This window comes from Saccoglossus kowalevskii, chromosome 21 (genome assembly GCF_978046115.1).
Source record: "Saccoglossus kowalevskii chromosome 21, keSacKowa6.1, whole genome shotgun sequence".
NCBI classification, from domain to species: domain Eukaryota; kingdom Metazoa; phylum Hemichordata; class Enteropneusta; family Harrimaniidae; genus Saccoglossus; species Saccoglossus kowalevskii.
The window spans coordinates 12,657,336-12,683,525 of NC_140661.1; the positions used below are offsets into that span (position 1 = coordinate 12,657,336).

The following is a 26,190-nucleotide window of genomic DNA, read 5'->3' on the forward strand; positions in this document are numbered from 1 at the left end:
ACATAATGGGTTCTTGATGCTTTGACCAAAAGTACATCATTTGTTTCATGATACAATTCAAGATGGTTGAATGGCGGCCATTTTGTGCTGCCAATTCATCAAAATCAAGCATTTCTGCCGTTCTGAAATTTCGAATTTTAGTCGTACTTGGACATATTTCATGGTATGTTCATTAAACATAATGAGTCCTTGAAGCTTCATCATGGTCCCTTGCCAACATAAAGTGTAGTTTACATGCACAAATCAGCAATACCCTAACTTGGTACTGATTACCAAATTAGTTTTATTGAGAATTTTTACATATCGAAGGTTCTGGTCAATAAGTTTGTTTTTGGTTCATCTGTATAGTCTGAACACCCTGTTCAGACTATACAGATGAACCAAAAACAAACTACATTTTTCTATAGCAGATCCCATGAGGATATTTTCATTGGCAGCTGATGGCTTAAGGTAGCGTTTTGCCATGCCCGAATCTGCATTCTATGACCCGTTACTTAATCAAAGGTGAAAAATTACTTTTTCTGTAAAAAAAATAATTACGCATTTATGCTGGCGATAAGAAGTATTTTTTTCACTTTTTCTAGTTGTTCAATAGTCTGGTAAATTGAATGTGTCTGGTCAGTTTTATGCAAGCAACGCGTTTTAAAAAACAGTGTGCTGAATTTCAATTACTGTTTTAGTCGCATTGCCCCCAACTCAAACCACAACTCGTTGGTAAATAATCGATGAAATAGTTTGTCTGGACACATTCAAGTTCCTCTCACTGTCACCTCAAAGCTGTGAAAATTTGGTGTTAATCCGACGACAATAAGTATACGTTATTTTTTGTTAAAGACCTTGTATTTTGAAAAACATAAACTCCTAGAAAACGTCCATGAAGTAACAGCAAAGATTTTCAAGCTTGTTTATCGGCACAATCAATTTGTTTTCCCATCAAGGTCTGCTTTAACATGTGTAGGGACATCCAAATGTGTAAGGCTATTGGAAACCAAAAAAATAAAGGAATGGGATAGCTATAATTGGATAAATTCGGCATATGAAAACACCAAAATAAATGATTTTTTTTTCAGTGGCTGTGTGACCTTGTGTCTGAAACATTTATATGCAAATGACTAATCTGTGAAACAAACAGGGGTGGAGACAAACTACTCAAATGTTTGGAAACACTCATTGTGTGTCAGATAGCTACTGATAACACATCCTAACATTGCTTTGTCTTGAGTTTATCCTTGAAACTTATAGGCACACAGATTAAACCTGTGTTGTTGATTTTGGAAAACACTACTGAGGCTGCCTTGCTTCCCTTCAGAAAATCTACATTTTAACCAACTTACATGACATTCTATGTTATGTTGACTTTATCACATGAAAGTTTATAGTGCATTTCATCAATTAATAAATAAATGTGAAAATCGTAATTTTCAACACAAATAATAGTCTCGCTACCTTAAGGTGATTAACACCAACTATAACAATGATGTGGTCTATAAGCATAGAATGATCGCTTTGTCAATTGTTCAGCCCTTATTTTTTACTGTCACTTTAAATGTACAACTGTTTCTGTTCAGAAAGAACAAGTTCATGATTATAATGTGGTAGAGAAGCTAGATTTTGATGTCTTGTAAATATATTATGAGTTGTGATACATATGACGATTGCAAGCCTTATCTCCGTATCTCCGTATCTTATACGTAATCCAACCAATGGAATTCATGGAATTCATTCCCAGACTGTCTCGCTTCAATGTTTGATTGTCTTTAGTAATTTATGCTTGAGGTCCGAGCTATTCTTAGAGTCTTTAATTGTGAATGGGAGGATATTGCAGTATTCATTCAAGTAATAAATTAAATTTTTTAGTTTATTCTGGACCGCTAATAGCAATGTTACCGGCATGCCAATCTTTGTCTGCAAGTTCATTTGAATTTGTCCATTCAATATTCATTAATGAAACACTGGGGCCGAAGTTTGTTGAACTCGACATGCTGGCTAACATGAATGATTTGCTATTAATCCTACCTTCATATTGCATGGCAAGATATCCGTTTTAAGGTTGAAACCTGCTCAATAATGTGCACTATTTAGCCAATAATCTTGAGATATGCTATACACAACAGTTCTTTACTGTTATCATATAATTATAGCTTCTTATTTGTACATATTAGGTCAATGATCATTTTCGTGTGATTTATGACAAATGTTCTCAAAACTCATGAGTGTGCATTTACCTTGATCTAGTCACGAATACAATCACCGCTGACTTATTTTACTAATACCTCTGCCAAGGATGTTATATTTTACCGCCTATCATCAAACTTGTTGACTTGTATTTATACATTGACAATGATATTAGGGCGAGTTATATGCTGCATATATTCGTGTGACATTTATAGAAGGCTGACCACGGGTGTTACTGAAACATGTATTCTAGTACGATTGACTCCTGGCGATAGTGGGGACTTTATTCGCAAATAGTTACTGAAATATTGTTGAGAGCGAGAGATTCTCATAAATTTATCCTCTTCCCCCAATAGTGCTCCATACTCGTCATCATTTCTAGTGTTCCAAAAATTGTTGTGTTAACATTCAGTAGGTTGTAGATGACAGCATTAGATGTGGCGCAGCTCTACTTAACCAATTAACCATTTTCGTGGTCTCATTGTAGTGCTTATCCTCACTTGATGTTCTCTGTGTGCTAGTAACTGGCATGAGTCAACAGGTGATATAATGCGCAATTCGTCTTAGTATTACCTCTGAAAGAGACTAATATAACCTCTGAGATGCTGAGTAGTTGCAGTACATATATTTATAATTATATAGTTATATTAACTATTATTATCAACACATAAGAAATCTACTATTACTAATACATGGACTTTCTGGTGGTTGAACAAACATACCCATCACTAATTGTACATATATACATGTGTATCACGCAGAAATAAAGCAAAACATTACACTGAATTAAAACATGCATACATGGTTTGAATAGAGCAGAAAACGTAAATGTTTTTGTTTTAATGTCTACAAACTCGCATCGAATGCCAGACCCATAATACGATGTATACTCTCCGCCTAGATTACATTAGTGTTTTTTTCAATTTTTTCAATTTCTTAGTTGGTGAACAATTCACACTACATCAACTTGTTTAATTGAAGTTGGATTGATATTTATTGTTAAGACTTTCATAAAGATATCGATCAATCAGAATGCTTCATTGCCAAGCAATATATGCCCGATTTCTAAATCTGATTTGAGCGTTTAGTCTGGATACAACGTGGACCATGTCACGTACATACAATAATAATTAGATACTCAAACGAATTTAAATTAATTAATCATTCAATCATTCCAGTGGGCAGTGATGAAAACTGCATCTTGGGGGACTCGCAAAGAAGTCCGTATCACACATAACTACATGGTCGACACATGCATTCAGTGGCTGATTCAAACTTGACAGTTCTGGTTCCTCCAAGGTTTGGGCAATATAGCCTTAAACTGTGAGTTGACGAAGATACTGGACTACAACATTGACAGCTGTATTCGATTCTCAATGAGTTTCTCAGTGCAGCATATGATTTGCAGGATCCTCTGCACCCAACTGCCAGGACTTTTTCGACCATACATCCAGGGATATTAATTACTCTCATGCCACTCTGTGTAATGCACTGTGGTGTTCCTAAACCTACACACACGGCACTTAGGATGAGAATCATTTTACCCAAGTTTGGCATGGTGGAGTTCAGTAGAGTCTAAGAAAAAAGAAAAGTTGTAACATATTGTATTGTTTGGCGTTGGCTGGGTGCATTACCAGTCCCCCAATCAGAAAACAGAAGCTTCAAACTAGAAATATTCTAATAGTGTTGCATTCGATGATAGGAGTAAACATAACACTATTTGAGAAATAAAAAACGTGACGAATGGTTATCTCGCTTTTACCAAATCGCGGCGACCATCTGTATCTAATTTATGACACAATTGTAAATAAATGTATTATGAAAAGTGCAGTTAATTTAACAAAGATGTATAGAACTGACAATAACAAATGATAGTAAACCAGTGCATACATAGACCATGAATGGGTTTTTTCAAAGTAAACAACATCCAGTTTTCAAATGTAGGGGCCAATACATTTATACAGTATGTTTTGAAGGCAATAATAAATGAATATCAGTACTGTAATACAGATTCGATGTCACACTTAGTGCTAAGCTACCGTCTAAATAGAAATATGCTTCAACATAAAATCATGTATGCAAGGGGGATATGTTACTATGTTCTTATCAACACATTGGTCTCTTGTATGTATGTATAACACTTACTACATAAATACAGGCCCGGAGCTTATAAGTACAAGGTAACTAACATATTAAAGAGTTTCTGTCAAAACACGTAGCACGTGTTAGCGACTGTCAACAATGGTAATCATATAACTTTTAAACTACTATCAGTTGGCACCCGTATCACATCGGACACGACAAGTATTTTTTGATCCATTCAGGTGCTGTGAAACGTAAACGATTGGAAGAAACGTAATGATCTATTATACGTGTTTTTCATTAGTGGGTCTAAATGACTGTGTTATTGAAGTATAGTGTCGCTTAACACTTTTATATCGTGGTGTATGCAACGACGGCAGGGATCTTTTACATCAACTGATAACCAAACTTGAGATTGTGTAAGCGGTCCATGAAATAAGTTCTGTTAAACTCGACTGATCGGATCGCTGGCTGATTTACAATGATTTTAGAGATACTAAGGTTATGTATAACACTATACTGTTGGATTTGCCCGACGGTAAGCAAAATAGCCAAGTCCGATTTCACTCTTCAACTTATTGGGTCCTTATTGGGTTGAAAATTAGGTACTCAAAACATTTATCAATAAATTTTATATTTGTGAACTTTATTAGCATAGCTTTACAAGATCGACTTAAATAATAAGGTTTGCGAAAAAGGTATCCATCTACAGAAATTTTTATATATACTTAATTTTTTATTTAACAGACCACATTGAAGATGATGGCAAAGACAACAATCTGCTACCAATACCAAACTACAATGTTTCTGACATACACGCCAAACAAAGACATAATATGGATAAAAGGAAAAACAATTTTGGAGAGGAACTTATAAATATCTGCAAAACACAACAGCTGCTCATCCTAAATGGCCGAACAATTGGAGATAGTTCAGGCCAGTTAACTTGCTATGAATGGAATGGAGCTAGCACTGTGGATTATACTATAATCGACCAAACATTAATACAAAATGTTATGAACTTTAAAGTAAATCCACTTTTACCAGGTCTTGATCACTGCCAAATATCAACCACCATAAAACTACATATACCAATCTACAAAGAAACGCACAAAAATATAAACAACACCTTACCTTTAATGCCTGGACATTACAAGTGGTCAACAGAAAATAAAGAAATATATAAAATATACCTACAAACAGGAGAAGGACAACATATAATCAACAACTTCATAAAGAAAGACTACTCCAATCACTCATCTCAAGACATCGCCACCGATTTTCAGGAAATGATAGACAAGATAGCAAAGAATTGCCTCATTACAAAATCAAAACCATGAAAAATTAAGAAAACACACGCCAGTAAAAAGAAAAACAATGACAGGCAATGCAATATAATGAAGAAAGAATTTATCAATATATCAAAACAAATGAGAAAAGATCCATATAATACTGGAATCAGGACCCAATATCACATGAAAAAGAAAATCTTCAAAAAATATGTGAAGCAACTTAAGCAACAGAAATGGATTACCTTTCAAAATAAAATCAACAACCTAAATGAGACTACAACACAACAAGAACTGTGGCAGACAATACATGCCTACACAAAACAAAACATCAAAAATACCGGTAATAAACATGTATCAGAAATACCATATACAGAATGGATAAACCACTTTAAATCTATCAGCACCAATTCAAACACTTCAAAGATCAGACAAGAAGAGATAAATACAGCACTAAGAAACATCGAAAACATGAAGAAAACAAACGAATACCTAAACAAGAAAATAACATTACATGAAATCACTACCGTATTAAGAAAACTAAAGAATAGAAAATCATCTGGCATAGATGGAATACCACCAGAGATGTTGAAATATGGTAGCCCACTTCTGAGTCAAGCTCTACAATTATTATACAATCATGTACTTACTACTGAACATTGCCCACAGCTTTGGAACATCAATACAATAACACCTATCCATAAGCAAGGCAATGCATTAGATCCATCAAATTACCGTGGCATTTCAACTAGCAGCAATATAGGCAAAATATTCGCAATTATTCTAAATACAAGACTTATCAACTTTCAAGAGAAACAGAACATCATACACAAAAAACAAGCAGGATTCAGGAAAGGACACAGAACCATGGACCACATATTAACAATACACACACTGATTAAAAAGTATCAATCAAGGAACACAAATCTGTATGCATGTTTCAGAGATCTCAAGTACTCCTGTACAAACTACAAACTACAAACTACAAACTACAAAAACACAACATAAGTGGCCCAATGTACAACATCATTAAAGACATGTACAGCAGCATGTAATTCCAAATCAAACTGGATGGAAAAATCTCGCCACTATTCCAATTAGAAAATGGAGTGAAACAAGGCTGCCCCCTGAGCCCAACACTTTTCAATGTATTTATAAATGACCTATCAGAAGACCTCAACCTCAACACAGACCATATGCCAAAACTCAACAATAAAGCTATATCAAATCTGATGTATGCTGATGATATAGCCCTGCTGTCAAAGTCAAAGTCTGGACTCCAAGCAAACATCAACTCACTACAACAATACACAGAGAAATGGGGCTTGACAGTAAACACGGAAAAGACAAAAACAATGACGTTCACAAAAAACGGACATAAATCAGAAGACAAATCAGTTCATATATCTGGGCATCAACATCAACTCCAATGTCACCATGGCAAAAACAACACAAATACTGGCAGATAAAGCAAAAAAAGCAGAACGTAATCTATCAACAATCTACCCAAAAAACAAGAACAACATCAGATTGAAGACCAAACTATTTGATACTATACAACAACCTATACTATTATATGGCTCATAAATATGGGGAATACATATAAACATACAACAATGGGACCACACTGAAAAATGTCACCTAAGACTCTGTCGCCAGATATTATCCCTAAACAACAAAAGCAGCAACATCGGATGTCGAATGGAATTAGGAAGACTGCCACTCTTATCCATAGTACAACAAAGAGCCATAAAATATTATCAGCACATCACCAAGAGTGGATCAATAACATATGCATATGACGCTTTAATGGAGATGAAACAACAGTGTTATCCTAACTCTTGGCTGCAAAAACTCAACAACATCAAAACAACTTACAACATTGACATCAATAACATTAATAAAGACCATTTATATCAGATATCTAAAGACTACTACAATAAACTATGGAATCAAGACAATAACAGAGAGAACTCAGAACTACGGACATACAGGCAAATAAACAATGAAATTAAACAAGCACTATATTTAACTAAATTAAATAAACTCCATGATGTTGAAACACTAGCAAGATTACGGCTTAGTTGCCACAAATTACAGATTGAAGTAGGAAGACATACTCGTCCAAAAACACCACTCAGCAAGAGACTATGCAAAACATGCAATATATTAGAGGATGAAATCCACTTCATTACATCTTGTAAAGCTTACTCTTCTGAAAGAAAGACTCTTTACGATGAATTTAACAAAATATTTACTAATTTACATGAGATGGACAAAACAGAAAAATTCAAGACAATCATCAACGCATCAGATATACATTTACTGAAAACACTAATCCAATACATTGATAATGCAAACTTGAAAAGAAGCGTTTAGTAACTTTCTTTGTTTTTTTGATACTACAATTAATTTGTGTTCATGTTTATTAATTTAACTTTATTATTAAGAGCCCAAAAAAGATTGTAATTTCTTTACGATGATAATAAAGTATTATTGTATTGTATTGTATTGTATTGAATTGCATTGCATTGTATTGTATGTATTGTATTGTATTGTATTGTATTGTATTGTATTGTATTGTATTGTATTGTATTGTATTATATATAACATTTTACTAGACATTAAAGAAATAAATTCACTAAGTGTTAGAACTAGTTTGAAAGTTGTGTGATTACGCGAATAGGCAATTTCTGTGTTTATTTCTGGACATTCAACAAAACATTCAATTTCAATACCCGTTGCTCAATTGTTTTAAAATTTTAAATCACCTTGTGTTTTAAAGGGTATCTGCATTTTTTAAATATTTTAAACAGAACGAATGAATTTATCTATTATGATTAATTATATTTAATGAATATGGAATTTAAGTTCAATATGGACCTGAAGTTCAGTTTCCTCTATTTGCAAAGCGTTGTAATCATCCTATTAACTTATAGTGTTCGACCGGGCAAGTTGACGCAAAAATACCGTCCTTTGGGGGAAAAATTGAACAATAAATTTCAATATATGTTGTTCCTACCTTAATACTTCAACAATCAGCGTTGATGTTAGGAGCTTGAAAGTAATATTCCAGCTTGAAACCACGGTGATATGTTATATGTAGTATGCACATCACTACTATTGGCTGTTGCGTAACTATAGTTACCATTTTTCGTATCAGGAAATGCGTCACACAGCATTGTTTATACGCCCAAGACAAAACTGAACTGCGTAACAAACTTTCTTTACTGAAATAAGACTCGATTTAAGGGAAATTGTGTTAAAAGTATCGCAATAATGATGATATTTATACATTTATATATTGCCAAGAAGACGAAATTGGTTAAAAGTTTCTAGTATATGACTATTTTTTTTTGAAAATGTACTATTACAATTCCGATAAAAAATACTCAATACACAAACAATAGTTTATATATATATATCAATCTAGCAAACGTTTATGTATGCCTGTATGGCTTTCTTTTCTTGCAATTACACCTCAGAGTGGTGTCGTTGGAATTTATAAATAACGATTTCAGAGGCGGCGGCACGAAATGTTACATGAGAGGGCGAGATCTGCCTATCAACCTTGTGTCGAAAGCGCGACCTCAGGCTTACTAGGGGGTCCGGAGCACGCTATTTTCTGCATTTCGAGGGACAAATTTTGCTGACACAAAGGGTTTCAGCTTGATTTTAAAGGGCGACCCCCCATGTTTTTCGAGGGGATGCCCCTCCCCCACTGTATTCTTAATTTAGACTGGTTACCTGTATATTACATAATACAAGCATATGTCAACGCAATTCAAGTCACTGAATGACATTTCACCTGTATATGTTGATACGATCCACGTGTAAACATAATTTGGTTCAAAGTACAATTACCACAGTGAAGTAACGAATCACACGTGCGCCAATTATCTACAGTTTGCACCTCTGATTGACATAATGATTGATTAGTAGCCGGAGATAATATCTATGACCAGTTTACATTCCGTTTTACATTTGCATGGTGCAGCCCTATATTTACTAGGCGTCATGTTCTATTGTGTGACGTGAGTACAGTAATGAGGAGAAGTACATATGAACATTTATTTAATGACATTGAAACATACATTTCAATTACAATGAAAAGTAATTATACCTATACCTAACAGTCATCTGTGACAATTCAAATATATTGCCAACAATTGAATACAATTTGTCAAAAAAGTCAGGTAAATTCGTCCGTGTGTAAGTAAATATATAACACTCAGACAGACACGACTCAGCACAGATGTGTTTGCTGGGCGTCTATAACAATTCAATACTATCCCTGGCCTCTTGTGTACATGACTAAATATGTTAACAAATATCGAGCTATTCCCATCCCTAACTTGTTTTAATTCAATGATTTCATAATTACTTGCACTGTATCGAGTCTCAGAGATTGAATTACACGAGGATATAATATGCGTTACTCATAACAGACGTTTTATTTTTCAATGAGTAAGAAGAGAATACGAAGGATTGAAGAACGTTCACTAAATGCCATGCACATGTATGACATTTTGTTCATTCACAAAATATGGGTTTAAATCGATTTCTTGTCGGCGAATACCACGACAAAGGTTTCTCGAAATTCAATTGAACTTAGGGCAAACAAATACATTGCCTTAAAATGTGAGCGCTATCAGATTTGTGTTGGTTTTCATCGCTTGCTAAAACAATTATAGCAAACAAACCATCAGTTTTATTGAACTGAAGAAATAACAACGTGCAGTCGTCTTTTTGAAGAAAACATTCATTTGAAAAGCATGCCGCATTCTGCATACATGTTTACGGCTTTATTTAATTCTCATTCCTTCTGACTATTGTAGGCCTGGTCAAGTAAGTCTGCTCTAAGACAGCAGATATGTGTTTGTGAGGCACATAGAGTTGTATTTCTAGGTATATTGTGTGTTTTTTGTTTGTTTCAGAGATAAAAAGAGCTAAATTGTGTCGTCTTACATCTTAAGCTCTTACATGTTCAACTATTTCTGCAAATTTCTCAAAGAAAACATCATGGGTACCATTAGGTTTCTCTACATTGAGATGTCGTTGGTCCGTAAGTAGACCTTCTTTTTCTTCCAACAATATTAACCGTAATCGTTTCTGTGTCTCTGTTAGTGTTTTGTATATAGGCTCAGAAACACTTGGAACTATAACACTTGCATTACTTTGCTTTGTTTCTGAATTTTTTTTTTATTATTCTCTGTCTTGGTGTGGAATTTATGAAGGTGTGGTCGAATTGTCTCTGTGAGTGCTCTAACGCTAGAGGACATTCAGGAACCCGCACAACACAGGTACAATTACAAAGAGCTGGTCCGGGCAAGGTTCGTCATCATCAAAGAATACTGGATTGGATAATTCAGGCAGAACGTTTTTTTTAACAAGAAACGTGGCCTTGGTTCTGTGTTATACAGTTGCTTTGATGGTTATTCTAACAAATGTTTTCTAATCTCCGGCTAAAGTGAAACAAGACAGTTGGTAAATCCTGGAATGATTTTGCGCGTACAAATTAAATACATATTACTGACGTCCGTCTCATGTATTGTACAGCAATAATAGTATTAAACACCGGTATAAAACTGGATTGTCATAACCATCATAAAAGAGCAGATAGAGTGAAAACCACCGAGCTTTTATCATTGAGATTGATCACGATGTTGTAAGATTTGAACAAGTGATTACCTACTTTGCTTCACAATATTGTTGAGTACCTGCAGAAACGGAAATATTATTGTTCATCGGGAGGCGTCGGTTAGTTGTGTACCGCTGGTGATTCCGCCGGTTACGGACTGTTTTCTCGCTATCCGCGCATTTTCACATGCCCAAATACCTCTCAATAGACTCTATATAGTGAGTTCTAACAATATTACGAAGGCTGAATGCCACTTTAAGAACAAATTTGTTGAATCCCTCGCATTGACTAGCGCGTCGGGCCAAAATGTAATTTCGCGTCGGACCGACATTTAAATTGAAAAAAATATACAATTACCATGGCTTGGCTGGTCTAAATTGAAAAATACGTTTTAAGAATTCCCAGACAATGTATACGACTTTCCAAGCAACAATTTCGAACATTTAACCATTTTGTCGACTATCTAACTAACTTTTACAAATTTCCATACTGCACTCAGTTTCTAATATACTTTATTAACCATCCACTGAATCCATTCTACTGTCATTATATATTACATTTTTTAGAACTTTTATACAGATACAATTACTATATCGGGCATTATATTAGATCAAGTGACCGCATGTCATGCAATTAACAAAATTAGCTTATGTATTTGTGCTTCCAATTTTAATGTTAGTAGTGGTTTCTACAGTAAAACATATATATATATTGTTTATATGAAATCGTAAGAAATGGGCTCTGGTATACTGGTTTACTTCTGTGTTGCCAAATGTTGTTACACATATACATATCACACGTAACAATATGATATGGTAGAAAAAAGTCAAAGAACTATTGTCTTTTTTCTTCAAAACTATTGTAGAGAACGACCAGACACGCGAAAGCCTGTTTCGGCAGATACAATGGGCTTGAGAGGTTAAATGTGATAACGCTGTTGCATAGAAGATGTCTGATGTAGATATCCGGTGCATTATACAGAAACTATTTGATATATGGCGGGTGTCATAAGGTAAAACAGGATATGCCCATGCTTTTCAAAACACCATCATGTTTATTTGTTGTCTAGTAAGAGTGGTGTACTCGTCAGTTAACCTTTTTACCACCAGACTTTCTCGCCCAAATTATTTTGCACTTTTTTTCTTATAGTCTTCAATATTTCTGGAAATAAACCCTAATTTTGGAGCCAACAGACACAATTTTAGTCTTTTTTAATTTTTTTACTTTTGTCCCAATCTTCTGACGGAAAGTGCAGACTATATATTTTGTGAATTTATTTTTTTTGTTCAACACTCAACGATTACGTGTGATATTTCTACTCTGTATGTTGTGTCGTTCAGTTAACCATTGCCTCTGAGACTGTTCACCACTCACGACAGTATAAATTGTATTGACTTTCATTCTTAATAAAACAATGTATATTTCTATTATACATATATTGCCAGAAACGATATACATTTGATATTTAAACATTGAATGTTGATCATATATCGTTTTCCTTGCTTCAATTTAAAATGCAATACACGTGCATAGAATCAAGCAATTAGTGAGTCCAGCACTTGCGGGCATGCTCTCTTCACTGCAAATATTAAAAGTCAAACGTATGTATTTATAGTATTACATATCACGCACACGTGTAATTCAAACTTTGAAGCTCGGTACAAGCATGTAAATTATGATGAATAATTAATTTATAATCAATTAGAGGTGGAAATTGCATGATATTTTGATTATATTTAATTGTATACACATAATCAGCCAGGGGCGGTTCTAAGTTCCAAAATGTTGCAGGCGCACAATAAATATATAAATGTCGTGTCTGTATGACTGTCACTGTTCTGGCATTATTGTTACACATGGACGAAGTGTCCGACTATTTCGACAACTCGAAATTCAACTGTTTATAATTAAATAGACAACCATACTCGCTGGTTATATTATTATGTTTCAATTGAAGTTTGTGTTATAGATGCTTTTAATGCTTTATAAAAAAAAATACGTCAATCGACCCATTAAGTATACAGGCATTACTGTACTCACATCACATATTAAAGCCTTTAACGACGGAGCTATATAGCGATTTGCGATGAAGGGGCTTGGGCGAATACAGGCATTGGAAGTGTAATTTCAATGTCATATGTATTGAATTATTTATGAGCCAACGACAAAGCGTACATTACACGTTTTGTATTTATATAAATTAACATACGTTCATTGCTTTGCACTGCCAATGCAATTAATTGCTAAATCCTTCAATTTTATCGTTATAAATTGTATTATGTTATGAATACTGACTCGAAAGTGAGGGTTACATTTACAAACTTTCGTGCACTTTACTCGACTGATGTCTCGGATAGATAAATTACAGCTTTGAGCTCTATTTGAAATTCAAACCTTGCTATGCAGTCAAGTGTTTCTTTGTCACATGAGCAAGGCTATAATAGAACACATATTACATATAATACGGTGGTTTCAATCCTGTGTCATTTCTTAACGCTGTTTACAGACGTATTAAAGTAGACATAACACATGTGTAGGCATATGATCACCACTGTCCAGTACACAGACTGGCGTAAATATCCTAGAATGTAAGATGAAACAAATCCTGACAGTAAGATGAAAGAGGGTTATGTGAATAATTTACTGTACTAAACTCAGTTGGTAGTTCTGTGCAAGGCACAGTGTTTGACGGAGCTGTCCAGACATTTGAGATTGAATCAGCCACTGAATGCATGTGCCAACCATGCACATTAAAAACTTGACTCATGCCATTGCATTTTCATGGTGTAATATAATCTTGTTCACTACTGGTTATTAATATGATTGAATGGGCACTCATTATAAATTATCTTGGTAATCTTGTAGTAAGTGTAATCTGTAAGCGTAATAAATGAGTGTGATCTATATTAGTGTAACTCCATGAGCAATTAACGTTTAGGGTGTGTCTCAATCAGGACAGTTGCATACACTGTTATACACACAGACCACTGATTAGCCATACCTGAGTGCCTGATAAACTCCTTACTAAATGTATGTATTAATGAGCGTTATTAACCAACATATTATGTGATCAGATTGACCGGAATAAGACATAGATAATTTGTGAATTGTATTAGGAGTCATAAAAATATGAGAATTATTCTCATTGAATTTATTTTTCTATATGCGTCAACATAATAGCGGTAATTATGGAGTTCAACTTTAAAAATCATAAATGAAATAATGTTATTATAACCAGGTTGATGATAATCAACATATTGGGAGGGGAAACAGATTTTGAAACACAAATTCAATAATAGATTCTACCCCTCTAGTATTTTGCCGCGATATAGTACAAAACAGAATCTTAACGAAACGACAGCCATATTTTCAGTAAAATTGTCCATTAGTGAATTTGGTATTTTTGAAATACATAATATCATATGTATTATATGTTTTTTGCAGTGATACTTGCTTCTAACAAAAATCCATCTAAATGTTTCACTATTAGGCCGGCTGACAAAAATTTCATTCCTACTGGTGTATTCTGATTCACATTGCACAAGTCATATTTAAGTATTTACACATTCACTGTAATTGCCATATACTGAACTAATGGAAAGATAGCTTAACATAATAACAAAATTGGTAGATTTTGATTTAAAAAGCATGATCCAGAAATACCTTCTGCAGATGTCGTATATATATATATATATATATATATATATATGTCTACCAGATTGCCGCTGGTCAGCAACGTGACGTCATATCCCAGTTGGTAAATTTGTGCGAAGTGTAGGTCATCTGGGCCTGCATTCAGTCCTTGTCTATGTAGTATATTTGGGTCATGTAGTTTAGTTGTCCGTCGCGGTCCAGGGTTCATCCCTCTGATACCCTGTTCTGTAGTCGTTTTCAAACATTTTGTAGAGGTGATCAGATATAGCCATTGTCTACTCTATACATTCGATTGAGTTTCCTGTAGTATCAGTAATATAATTATTATACTACTATATATCTGTCATTTATAAAGTTTATCAGATTGTTCATAACATCGCGTTAATAGTTGCTTTGAATAGACATACTATTATACTATTAAATATGTTTCTGCAGTTTTCAATGCATTAGAATTTCTTAGACTTCCTTTATCATTTTATCAAGTTAGAATGTAATTATATAGAATGATTATTATTATTATTATTATTATTATTATTATTATTATTATTATTATTATTATTATTATTATTATTATTATTGTATTCATCACAGCATATACTTCGGACTCTTTGAAGTTAGATTCACTGTAAATATTTTATTTATAGTTCTTTACATCGCTGGGCATGAACACAATTACGTATTATTATTCCTGATAACTTGGAGTGTATATTTCAATATTCTTAATTTTTTTAATCAACAAAATGTACAAAGAAGTAAAGTCTGTTAATTTCACATTCCGATATATTTTAATGATGTCCTTAACCGACTGATTTGACTGCGTAAGTAATGTGCTTTTTTGATCATTTTTTGTCAGTCAATTGTACTTGGATTTGTTAATTCTCATTTTACTGTGAATCGGAATATATCGTTTGTATATTGTCATTTCTATTTTACACACATTACTGTACTCACTGCACACACTATAAAACTGCAGATAGTGGTATTTGATATGTAAGAGGAAGTTAGAGTGCACGTCCGACAGCTCTTTCACCACGTGAGTGTAGTTCACCCTGTGCTACATAGAATATACATTTGTCATTTCAAGTAATCAAAGTCTGTGATGAATAATATCATGTATGTAGTAGCCGCATAACTTTGTACAAGTAACCTACGTAAATAGGAATACAAGTGATATAATAATACAACTTTCTAGTTGCAATTACGCTTGGGAAATGCAACAAATATTGAAAAAAAATAATATCAAAAAGATTGAGTATGCATGTTTGTATTTACTAGTATATTTAATTTTTTAGTCATCTGCGTGGCAATGAGGAAGTACATTTCTAGCTACACAACAGCTTATCGATAGATTATGTATTCACGCTTCTAATTAAAAAGATTAAAATGTTGTACACCCATGTTTGCATATACCTTGACATGTTTTACACGTCTATACATGACAAGCTAACTATCATGCAATAATAAGTCAGAAGGTTCCATTGTAGTTTTAGATCGTAAGCGAAGTTACACATCACATGTATGGAAATTGACTGCATTCTGCTATTTGTTGGTTCTACTTTAACCATTTTGATAATAGACGTTTTCAGAGCTAATTCGCACACAAATGCTTCTTACATATCATACTAATAATCTAGATGATGGAAGACTTTGCTAAAACGAAATAATTGACAACTAGACTGAATGTTAGAGGAAAGTTATTTATAAATTATGATGTTACCACTTATTATCACTCTAATTGCAGGAATACATACAGGCTGAAATTTATTATGCAGATCAGCTTTTGGGGGGTATGAGCAAGGCTATAATAATATAGATGACTCATTTGCTGATTCGCAGACTAGTGACCATGGTTACATTACAGCCAATAGTAGAGCTACATGCAATATAAAATAAGATTATAATCTAGGTTCATTCCTTTTGCACTCATATCATCAACGCTGTTTGTAGAAGTATTAAGAAGGTAGGAGCAACATATTCTGTTAATGAATACGTGTCGTGTTTGAAACAATAATTTTTATCCAGTGTTGGACTGATATGTAGTGATATAGTTTAGCAGTATTCTCTGTTTCTATAATCTTTCTCTCAAATATACTAATATCAGGGGGTAATTCTTCTCCACGGGGTTCTCCATACGTGTCAAGGGGGAATCTCGTCTCGTCTCTCTATCTCGTCCCCTTGAGGTACGGGATCAGGAAAGTCTCTTAAACCTTACAGTCAAATAAGACACCCACAACGAAATACGTTTCAACTCTCGTCTTTTTCGATCAGTCGAGTACTCTACAAGACACAGCGCCCTGGGGAAAAGTCCCCAAGACTATCGCAAGGCTGGCCCAAGACTAGCCCAAGACTGTGCTTAGACTCGCCCCAAGGCTCTCCAGGACTGGACCACGACTGCCTCTCGTGGAGTACTCCCCAAGACCAACTAAAACTCTCTTTATTCATTTTCAAAACTCTAACCAATTACAAAACAGTAAAAAGACTCTAAGGCGTAACCTTCAATCATAAAGCCAATCACACTAAGTACTGAATACGTCATAACTTTTGATTAATCGTTCACTACATTAATAACTACGAATACCAACTGTCAGAATTAGTAGTCTGAATAGCGACGGTTATCTCGTAATTAGTTCCAAATCACTAAGCCAAGTTCCGTCCAAAACTTCAAATAGGCCTAAACGATGACAGACATAACACAGCAATTCGCTAATAATCAGCTAATTAAGTCGGTCAACAGATACGCAAATACAAATTCATGACACTAATACAACAACAACATGGCTAGATAGTTAACTATGTACACCTGATTACATGCTTTCTGTCTGTCCAAAATAATTCAATCTTTTCAAGAAATATGCCCTTTGTTCCTCCGCTAATGATAAATATCCTGAGTTTTATGAAGCAGAACTTCTCCTGAACTACAGGAACAAAAAACAACCACATTCGTCAAATATTCGGATATATCAATGAAATGCTGTCCATGAACCGATTGAAATTGATTGACTCATATTCCAATGGTTTTTTTTCAGAATGTACGAAAAACACAGATTCTGATTTTGTTGCTCCGTGAATGCATATTTACCATGAATTTGAATGAATTAATATCGAAACTGTATATTGATATTCATTCTTGTGAGTTATTGGCTTCAAAATATGTATGTGTGTTTGTTACACATCAATGGTTTCTTGAATTCACCTGCTACTATTCATTTGCCATCGATATCTATACGTCCTTTTGTTCAATCAATTGAATAGTCACGTTATCATTATATTATACCATAGATGCAATTAGAGAGTACCACGTGACCCCCCCATACACCCATACTAAGTTGCTATACAAGTTTGTAAAACCACGGTCACAGCACATAAACCAGGTGGTGTATACTAGTATGTCGTAAATCTCGCGTGATGTAATCAGTACATTATCCATTGGAGCAGTAGTTACGACGGTAGGGGGGGTAGAACACAATTTTAAGCGAGAAAAATAATCATGTGGTTATCGCTCGCTTTCAACGAAATCTCATCAAGATATTTGGCACGCTACAGAGAAGTGAACAACTTCAACAAATATGGGTATTTATTATTTGTTACAATATTTTTTAAATAACAGCATTTCATTTCCAATATGTCTGCGTATTCTATAGCTATGAATTCTTCTACTTTGGGGCTGTCATTTTCCAATCCAAGAACTAGTAGTACACCCCACCGACACTAACACTACTAGCTTTTCAAGACATTTCTTTTTTTCTATTTCTTGTAGAATATACAGATACCGACGCCCATCATGCAAAATTGGGGTAAAATCGTTCTTATCCTGAGTGTTATATGTGTAGATATAGGATCACCACTGTGCAGTACACAGAGTGGTATGAGAGTAATTAATATTCCCGGATGTAAGTCGAAACGAGTCCTAGCAGTTGGGTGCAGAGGATCCTGCGAATCATATGCTGCACTGAGAAACTCATTGAGAATCGAATACAGCTGTCAATGTTGTAGTCCAGTATCTTCGTCAACGCACAGTGTGAGGCTATATTGTCCAAACCTTGGAGGAACCAGAACAGTCGAGTTTGAATCAGCCAGTGAATGCATGTGTCGACCATGCTCGTATATGGGTTAGGAACTTGACTTTTGGCTACTGTTAGACTCCCCGACTAAACTCAATAAACAGGAACATAAGATATCTAGCACTATTGGTCATCACAGAACGTTTATAAACATGAGGCGAGCCTGTTTCAACGATTGAAGAGTGCACATGACCAACTAGCCTTCAATCTCCCCGCACATAATAATTGCACAGTTATGTTGCACTTTGCCTGAGGTATATCTTTATTGTCGTGTACCAATCACATTTGTTGCATATAATAATAAAGTAATCACCCAAATCCACAAATGGTGAACACTAATTTCTTTGTTTGAGCACAGTTGTAGTCGATGCGATGAGTTTTTCTTGGCCCCAAAATACATAGCTTCAAACATGGTCGTTTGTTCGGTAAATACGAATTGGTATATACAACTTATAATAAAGGTACTTAAAGGCAATGTCAAGCATTTTAATACCATTAACAAACAAACAAACAAGTCATTCGCTACTGAATTTTCGTTTACAACACATTTCCTTAAAATGCTGATCAACTGAATTTTCACCAAAGAACACAACACTTATACACGTAAAATCAGCGTGACATGTTCATGAATATGTAACAGCAGAAAAAGTTAAACAAAACAGCGAGTAAAATGTTAAATTCTTTGTCTCTCTGCCTGCCATTGGGCTACCTAATATAAACAAACTTCTCATTTTAATAGTGACAGAAAACTAATATTTAGTCTTCAAATACACTCAAAGTATATAATTTTGCATTTAATTGTGAATGAAGATATGTACTTTGCATAATTTGTGTTTTAAATTGTTTTAAAAGTTTATGTTAAAAGGTAGATTTCAGTTTAAAGTAGCCACTCGTCATTTTGTAGTTCGTGTCCAGTAAACTAGAGAATACCCATGATGCTCTGCTTCATTTTTATATTTTAGTCTAGCATAGAGCTCCATGTGTGTAGCTAGCTGACATGACAGTGAGTGACTTGTTTGTTTGTTCATTGTATTATAATGCTGGACATTGTTTTAAAGACATTCTTAATAAGGTGGAACAAATCACGTGACGATGGAATGAGCCGGGCATATAAGGGCGGTGGTCGTCGCGCTGCGCATGTGAGACATTTGTGTTGATAAACATTGATTTTCCCACAATTCAATGCGCTCTTCTAATAAAAATATGAAGTTTGATCTGGGCGCGACTTGCACTAATTATCGTCCGTGACTCCTTCGATACCTTCCAATCACCTAAAAAATACCTAATTGATGTTTGGTAACCGCATCAGTTTGTACTAGTTGATCTGTGCAATAGTCAAAGTCGCCATCTTTGTTTGTATGAGACTCATATATATCGCGCATGCGCGGCGCGACGACTACCGCAATTTAAATTGAACAATTCATATAGTCTGTGGGGTCACCCAGGGTCATGCATCTTGAATGGTACAAATTATTAGTACAAAATGATATATTAATGTCCATACAACAAAATGTTTTAAATTCATTACTTTTAGATTCGAGTACAGCATTGAATACTGTTGGCTGTGGGATTTTATTAAAACAGCTTGAACAATGTTTCGGTATTTCGGGAGGATATTGGTTCAATTAAGATCATATTTAATAGATATCAGTATGTTACGATTGAGGTTCGAACATATTCTATGAGTATGTTGTGGTATTTCCCAGGAATCTGTGATCGGGCCACTTTTTCCTAGCATGTATATAGCATCATGAACTATCATATCACTCTATGCCGATGATACCAGTTATATATTTTATTTCAACTCATGACATTATTGGAATGGGTCAGTGAATTGGAATTGGATTCACTGCAATAAACTAAAACTAAATCCTGAGAAAATAAATTAAATTCTGATTCCCCCACGAATTGGATAATACTTAATTCCTGACAGAGGTGATGTTCGTAATCTGTGTGTGATGTTTAATAAACATTTGAATATAGCAAATCATATTATACAAGTCACACAATCATCATTTTATCATTTCTATAGGATTTCCCAAATCAGAAAATGTCTTTTAACAAAAACTAGATTACTACAATGTTTTATTGTATGATATAATGAATTCATTTTATTCAGACGATTGCAGAAGATAATTTCGGGGCGGATTTACGTCACAGAACGTTCTACGTTACTAGGGCGCGCACCACTGTACCACGTATTTCTATGGAATCTTCGCGAGCTGTTGTGGAATGCCGGTAGAGCCGGTGAAAACTCGAGAAAACAACACAAACTCAACTTTGAAATAATCCCGAACAACCAAATTTATATATGTTGCACTTGCAGGGGTAATAGTGTTACACTTTCAAGAGAGTCTCAGCAAATATCCCGAAGTGCAGTTTACTGAGAGTTTTCGACCTTTGTTTTCACCGTGATTTGTTTTCACCGTGATGGTTGCAAGGCGGTGAAAATACCCGAATGTCCGCCCCGGGGATACAGAATGCAGATAGGGTTATTTTGAACGAGAGAAAATATGAGAACATTACACCAGTTTTGATTACGCTTTACTGGCTTCCAGTAAAGAATCGGATTGTGTATATAACATTGTGTTGTTAGTATCCTCGGGGGCGGACATCCGGGCATTTTCACCGCCTGGCAACCCGCGGCGGTGAAAACAAAGGCCCAAAACTCGCATAAAACGGTACTTTTGGATGATTGTTGAGACTCCTCTGAACAGTGTAACAAAATTAGCTCTACGTGTGTAACATATACAAATTTGGTTGTTCGCGATTACTTTAAAGTTGAGTTTGTGTTGTTTTCTCGAATTTTCACCGGCTCGACCAGTGTTCCACAGCAGCGCACACAGAGCCCATAGAAATGCATGGTACAGTGGTGCGCGTCTTAGCAACGTGGAACGTCTGTGACGTAGCTCCGCCCCCGAGGATACAAGTCTCCCCACGACCAGTCTCCGAATATATTATTGGTTATTGGTTTAATATGTACATATAGATGCAGTTAAACGGTAACAGTAAATTGCTAAATGTTCAATGATGAAACAGATTCTATCTTAAAACTGATATCCCATCGTACATTACAGAGACTGTTAAAGTACGTTTTCTTCCTTCGTAAAATAAGCAATTTGTTGTATTTGAACTTGAACATTGAACCACTGTCCGCCATCAACTACCTCACCTGTAAGCTCGTTTACCCATCTACCTTCAGGCAGGTACACGTCACGTGACGTCATCCCTTTTTCTAATACAGGCGCTACTAGTAGGTCGTCTCCGACAAGAAATTCAGAATCAATTGTCAAAGCTACCTCATCCTCCGGTGCGATCCACCATAGAGGTCGAATTATTGGCGATCCATTCTCCGTAACCTCCATAGCGAGTTCAACTAACTTCGGCCCTATTGTTTCGTTGTGGAATTTAACCCAGTACCGCGCAATTTCCGTCACCTGTGGGTCATCGTATTGCCATGGTGATATTGAAAATTGCATGGCGGGTAGAAATGCCGTCAACTCCAACCACCTGATGAATAGTTCTTGTTCCGGTTTATAATCGCCATGGAATCCTTCGTTGTAGGCATTTCCTCCTATCATGTCGGGGAGAACGAAAGGATAGCCAAGGATGCCAAATGTGAGGGCGGTATTGATGACAGTTTTTAGTCCATTGTCGTATCCCCATTTCGAGCCTTTGTCCATCATTCTGACAAAGATGGGCAAGTGATGACTCTGCCAGGCAGCTCGGATTTCAACCATGTTGCCCAACTCCGCGGACATTTCTGCGTGTTTCTTTGTATATTCGCATGGATTGTTTATTTTCTCACTCAATACAAACCCCACAGGCAGGTAGTTAATTTCTCCAGCGTCAAATTTGTAAGAATCGATGCCAACGTCGGCGCAGAACGCTTCCATCCGTTCGACGTTCCAGTCATATGCATTGTTGTGGAAGACATCAATAATGCCGGCGATGCCATTCCACCATCTCACCAATCCCGGGGCGTCACCTCTAGGTTCCCGCACCCAGTAGTGTGGCGCTTCCATGTCGATGCCGTGGGCAAAAGCGTTCGAGTCGTAGTTCCCGAATGGGTGTGTCCAGATAGTTATGCGAAATCCCATCGCGTGCAGATCAGTGCACATTTGCGTGGGGTCGGGGAATTTAACCGGGTCGAATTGAAGGTCGCCGTATAAAGTTGCCCATCCATCATCTATTTCTAGTTGACTGTTCGGGAAATCGTTTTCTAAAATTTCTTGTGCATAGTCCAGTATCACTTCCTGACTTATATTGACTTTGTAGCGGGCCCATGTCGACCAGATTGGTAACCGCATCATGCGTTCATCCGGGATATTGCTAGGCTTCTGAAAGAAACGAGAGCTCATGTATGTGTGAGCGGTGCGAATATTAGTGTTCGTACATATGCTGTACTTCATAAACGGTGGATTTTTGTCTCGATTTGGGTATGCGGATTCCTCGTACTTCGCTTTGTAGCAAAGTTTGCTATCGTTTTGGTAGTTTAAGCTCGCAAAAAGTGGCACGTCTTCTTCGACGAAAATTCCAACACCCTGTGAGGAGAGCCAATAGCGTTCCAGGACAGAACCATAGTCGGTAGGATTGGCGAGCATGTCGCCTGAGAGATACACTGTCATTGGCTCGTTCCATTTTTCTATGGGCCACAATTGATAGTACATTTCTGCACTGCCATACCAGTGTGCCCCTGTCAACAAGAAACAGTCCAGCGGTTCGTGGTCACGTGACGAAGATGACCAATAGATGTCGTAACAGGTAGTTTCCCCTGTTTCCGTGGTTGTTAACTTCAACATAGCGACATCATCCCACCTAAGACAAAGCATTGTACCCCCATCGTCGTCGTCATCGCAACGGTCATACTCCTGATCATTTGGTAAATTAATTCCTAAAGTTCCCTCGAGTACCAATCCACGAACGCTACTTATTTTGATGGTAACTTCATTTGAGTCATCAACAATCAATTCTGCGCCACCAACGTTGTACACGCGCTCACTTGAGTTATCTACTGCTAGGATTACAGCCACTACTATAATAATGGCGACTATGACAATCGCTGCCACCAAACACGATATAAACAAAATTCTGTTAATCCCACAACATGTTTTCTTCTCACGAAACATTACATTACTTGACATTACTTTCCAGTCGTGATCTGAATATTCTGAAATTAAATGGAAATAACGTAATCATCTTCCAGCTTTCGCTAAATAAGTACATTCAGACCGTATTGAAGAGTGTCTGTGTCTTTTCCGGGTTATGTTATTAGGATAATGACAATTATTTGAGGTCACCAGGCAATTGTTCCACGAGAGAGACGTGTGAAATGTCCCGAAAACATGTTATCTTTGTTTCTGCGTTGATTTCTGTAGTCGAAATGCTTTTCTCGTATCTCAACATGAACTTCAGTGACATTGACTGAAACGTCACATATTGTTATGAATATTCATATTGCTAACATACATGTGAAAACCAGAAAGTTCCCTAACACACCTCCGTTAAATGGCAAGGAACGAGGATATTACTGTCATGGGGTATTTTGTTGTTCCACAAGCGCTTTTCACCCCCGATTTTACTGCAGTGCATACAACATGCTAATCGCAAAACTCATCGTTGATATTAGCTAAAGTATAAGACAATCATACGGTTCTATACGAGCAATAAGTGTATTGACCTCAAATCTGTAATCAGGCATATGCCTATTAAACAAACATGGCCGCCATTGCATACCCATTGTTACGCAGTCTATATATTGATTCCAAAGTACACAGCATGAAACAAGTGGGATAAATGTGTTTTGTGAAATCAAGTACAAACCTGCTTCGAAGTTTCATACCTTATTTCTCGGGAGTGAATTTTTTTTGTTCGTCATAAGATGATTCAATGCCTGTTTATCCTTTTGAAGACCCGTTTGAACGCCAGACCCAAATGCACACAGTAGTGAGTAGAACGGTTATCAGGTTTGTCATAGTAACGATCTATTTAAAGTGCATGTTATAAAATAGAATATTTGCTTTAATGTTCCTATAAAGATAAATTGATATTTCTTTTTAGGTTCTAAATTCAATTAAAGCCTATATAAAAGCGAAAAACTGGAATATTGGACATTTATTCACTGTGTGATTTTTTTTGCTTAATTTCTAAACTTTTGTATAGGTAATATTTTATATAAGTTCAATGGGGTTGTCCGTGATACGGGTTTGTTGCGGGGTTGTAAATGGTGTATTTAAATTACATTGTTTATTCAACATATATGAAAACGAAAGAAATCACGTTTATCGTCGACAGAGGGCAGATCGCCGCTAACAAACCGAATAGCGCCATCTGTGTTAACACAATGTGGAAATAGTTCTGACCACTTTTCCCATAGATCCACACGCGATATGTGTCAGATCGGTTGGTTTGCGGCGTGTCAATGGTGATTGGCATCAATAATACCACAAAACAGCCATATCTTTGTCACAGTGTAAGGCCTGCTTATTGCTAATAAGAGGGCACCCACAGAACTCTGGACAGGGGGCTCTTTCACTGCTAGTATGGGGTAGACAAGACAATAGTACTGGAAATGAAATACAAATACACCCAAGTATTGAGTCAAAGCTCCTGGATTTAATACCTCTCAAAATAATTACAAGAAATAAAGCACAGAAAAATACAATAAATAAAGTCACTAAAATAGGGGATTGCCTAGGGACAGTCAATGTCAATGGCTTCCGCAACACAACAACGAAAAAATACAGGAGTCTTGCTTGCAGAGGAACGCTGTTATTCTGGAGGGCACCGCTGAAAGCAGGTGATCGCAGAGCAGTTCATACAAGTCTCACAGAATGATGGTTGAAGCCTGTATTACAATATCGCAGCAGCCACACACAGGATACACAGTAAAAATGATGGACCCCAACTGTCCTCAGTCCGTTCAATTTATAGGCATAAATGGCCCAGATTCACGGACACCACCTGGGTTTCCACATGAGCCAATCATAATGTGATCTTGCTGTGTCACGTAGACAACTCAGTAGGTCATAAACATCTGTTTTTATTCAAATAACAGCACACCTGGTAGATTCCAATTGTTCTTTCAAAGTTGTAAACAAGTATGATCTGTCAATCACCTTTATGACAGTTATCACACGGCAATGCACACTGTTTCTTCCCATGATAAAATGACAAAAACTTAGAATAAAGGATGCTGACATTGCCCTTTAATCAAGACTGAACATGGCACATTTTCAATCCAATAATCAGCAACAACTGCCAATAAATTTACATTTCTCAGTGTAAC

The 26,190-nt window shown here is 35.9% G+C and overlaps 2 protein-coding genes and 1 long non-coding RNA gene across 3 annotated transcripts; 1 reads left to right on the forward strand and 2 right to left on the reverse strand.

The window, feature by feature from the left end:
* Window positions 1-2,788: 2,788 nt before the first annotated feature.
* LOC146729636 (uncharacterized) lies at window positions 2,789-8,635 on the reverse strand. Its single transcript, XR_014928038.1, has 2 exons — window positions 8,569-8,635; window positions 2,789-3,750 (listed from the first exon to the last, which is right to left on the reverse strand). It is a non-coding gene; the product is annotated as an uncharacterized LOC146729636 (long non-coding RNA).
* An 8,125-nt stretch (window positions 8,636-16,760) lies between these two features.
* On the forward strand, window positions 16,761-19,228 carry LOC144358001 (bursicon-like). Its single transcript, XM_078012031.2, has 2 exons — window positions 16,761-16,801; window positions 18,599-19,228. The coding sequence occupies exon 2, from the start codon at window positions 18,623-18,625 to the stop codon at window positions 18,953-18,955; it is 333 nt and encodes a 110-aa protein (XP_077868157.1). The 5' UTR covers window positions 16,761-16,801; window positions 18,599-18,622; the 3' UTR covers window positions 18,956-19,228.
* Window positions 19,229-21,985: 2,757 nt separating this feature from the next.
* Window positions 21,986-24,046, reverse strand: LOC102810142 (alpha-galactosidase MYORG-like). Its single transcript, XM_006820445.1, has one exon. The coding sequence runs from the start codon at window positions 24,044-24,046 to the stop codon at window positions 21,986-21,988; it is 2,061 nt and encodes a 686-aa protein (XP_006820508.1).
* Between the last annotated feature and the right edge of the window lie 2,144 nt (window positions 24,047-26,190).

Coding starts and splice junctions, on each gene's coding strand:
- LOC144358001 (XM_078012031.2), top strand. CDS start 18,623: ATGCAAAATTGGGGTAAAATCGTTCTTATCCTGAGTGTTATATGTGTA.
- LOC102810142 (XM_006820445.1), bottom strand. CDS start 24,046: ATGTCAAGTAATGTAATGTTTCGTGAGAAGAAAACATGTTGTGGGATT.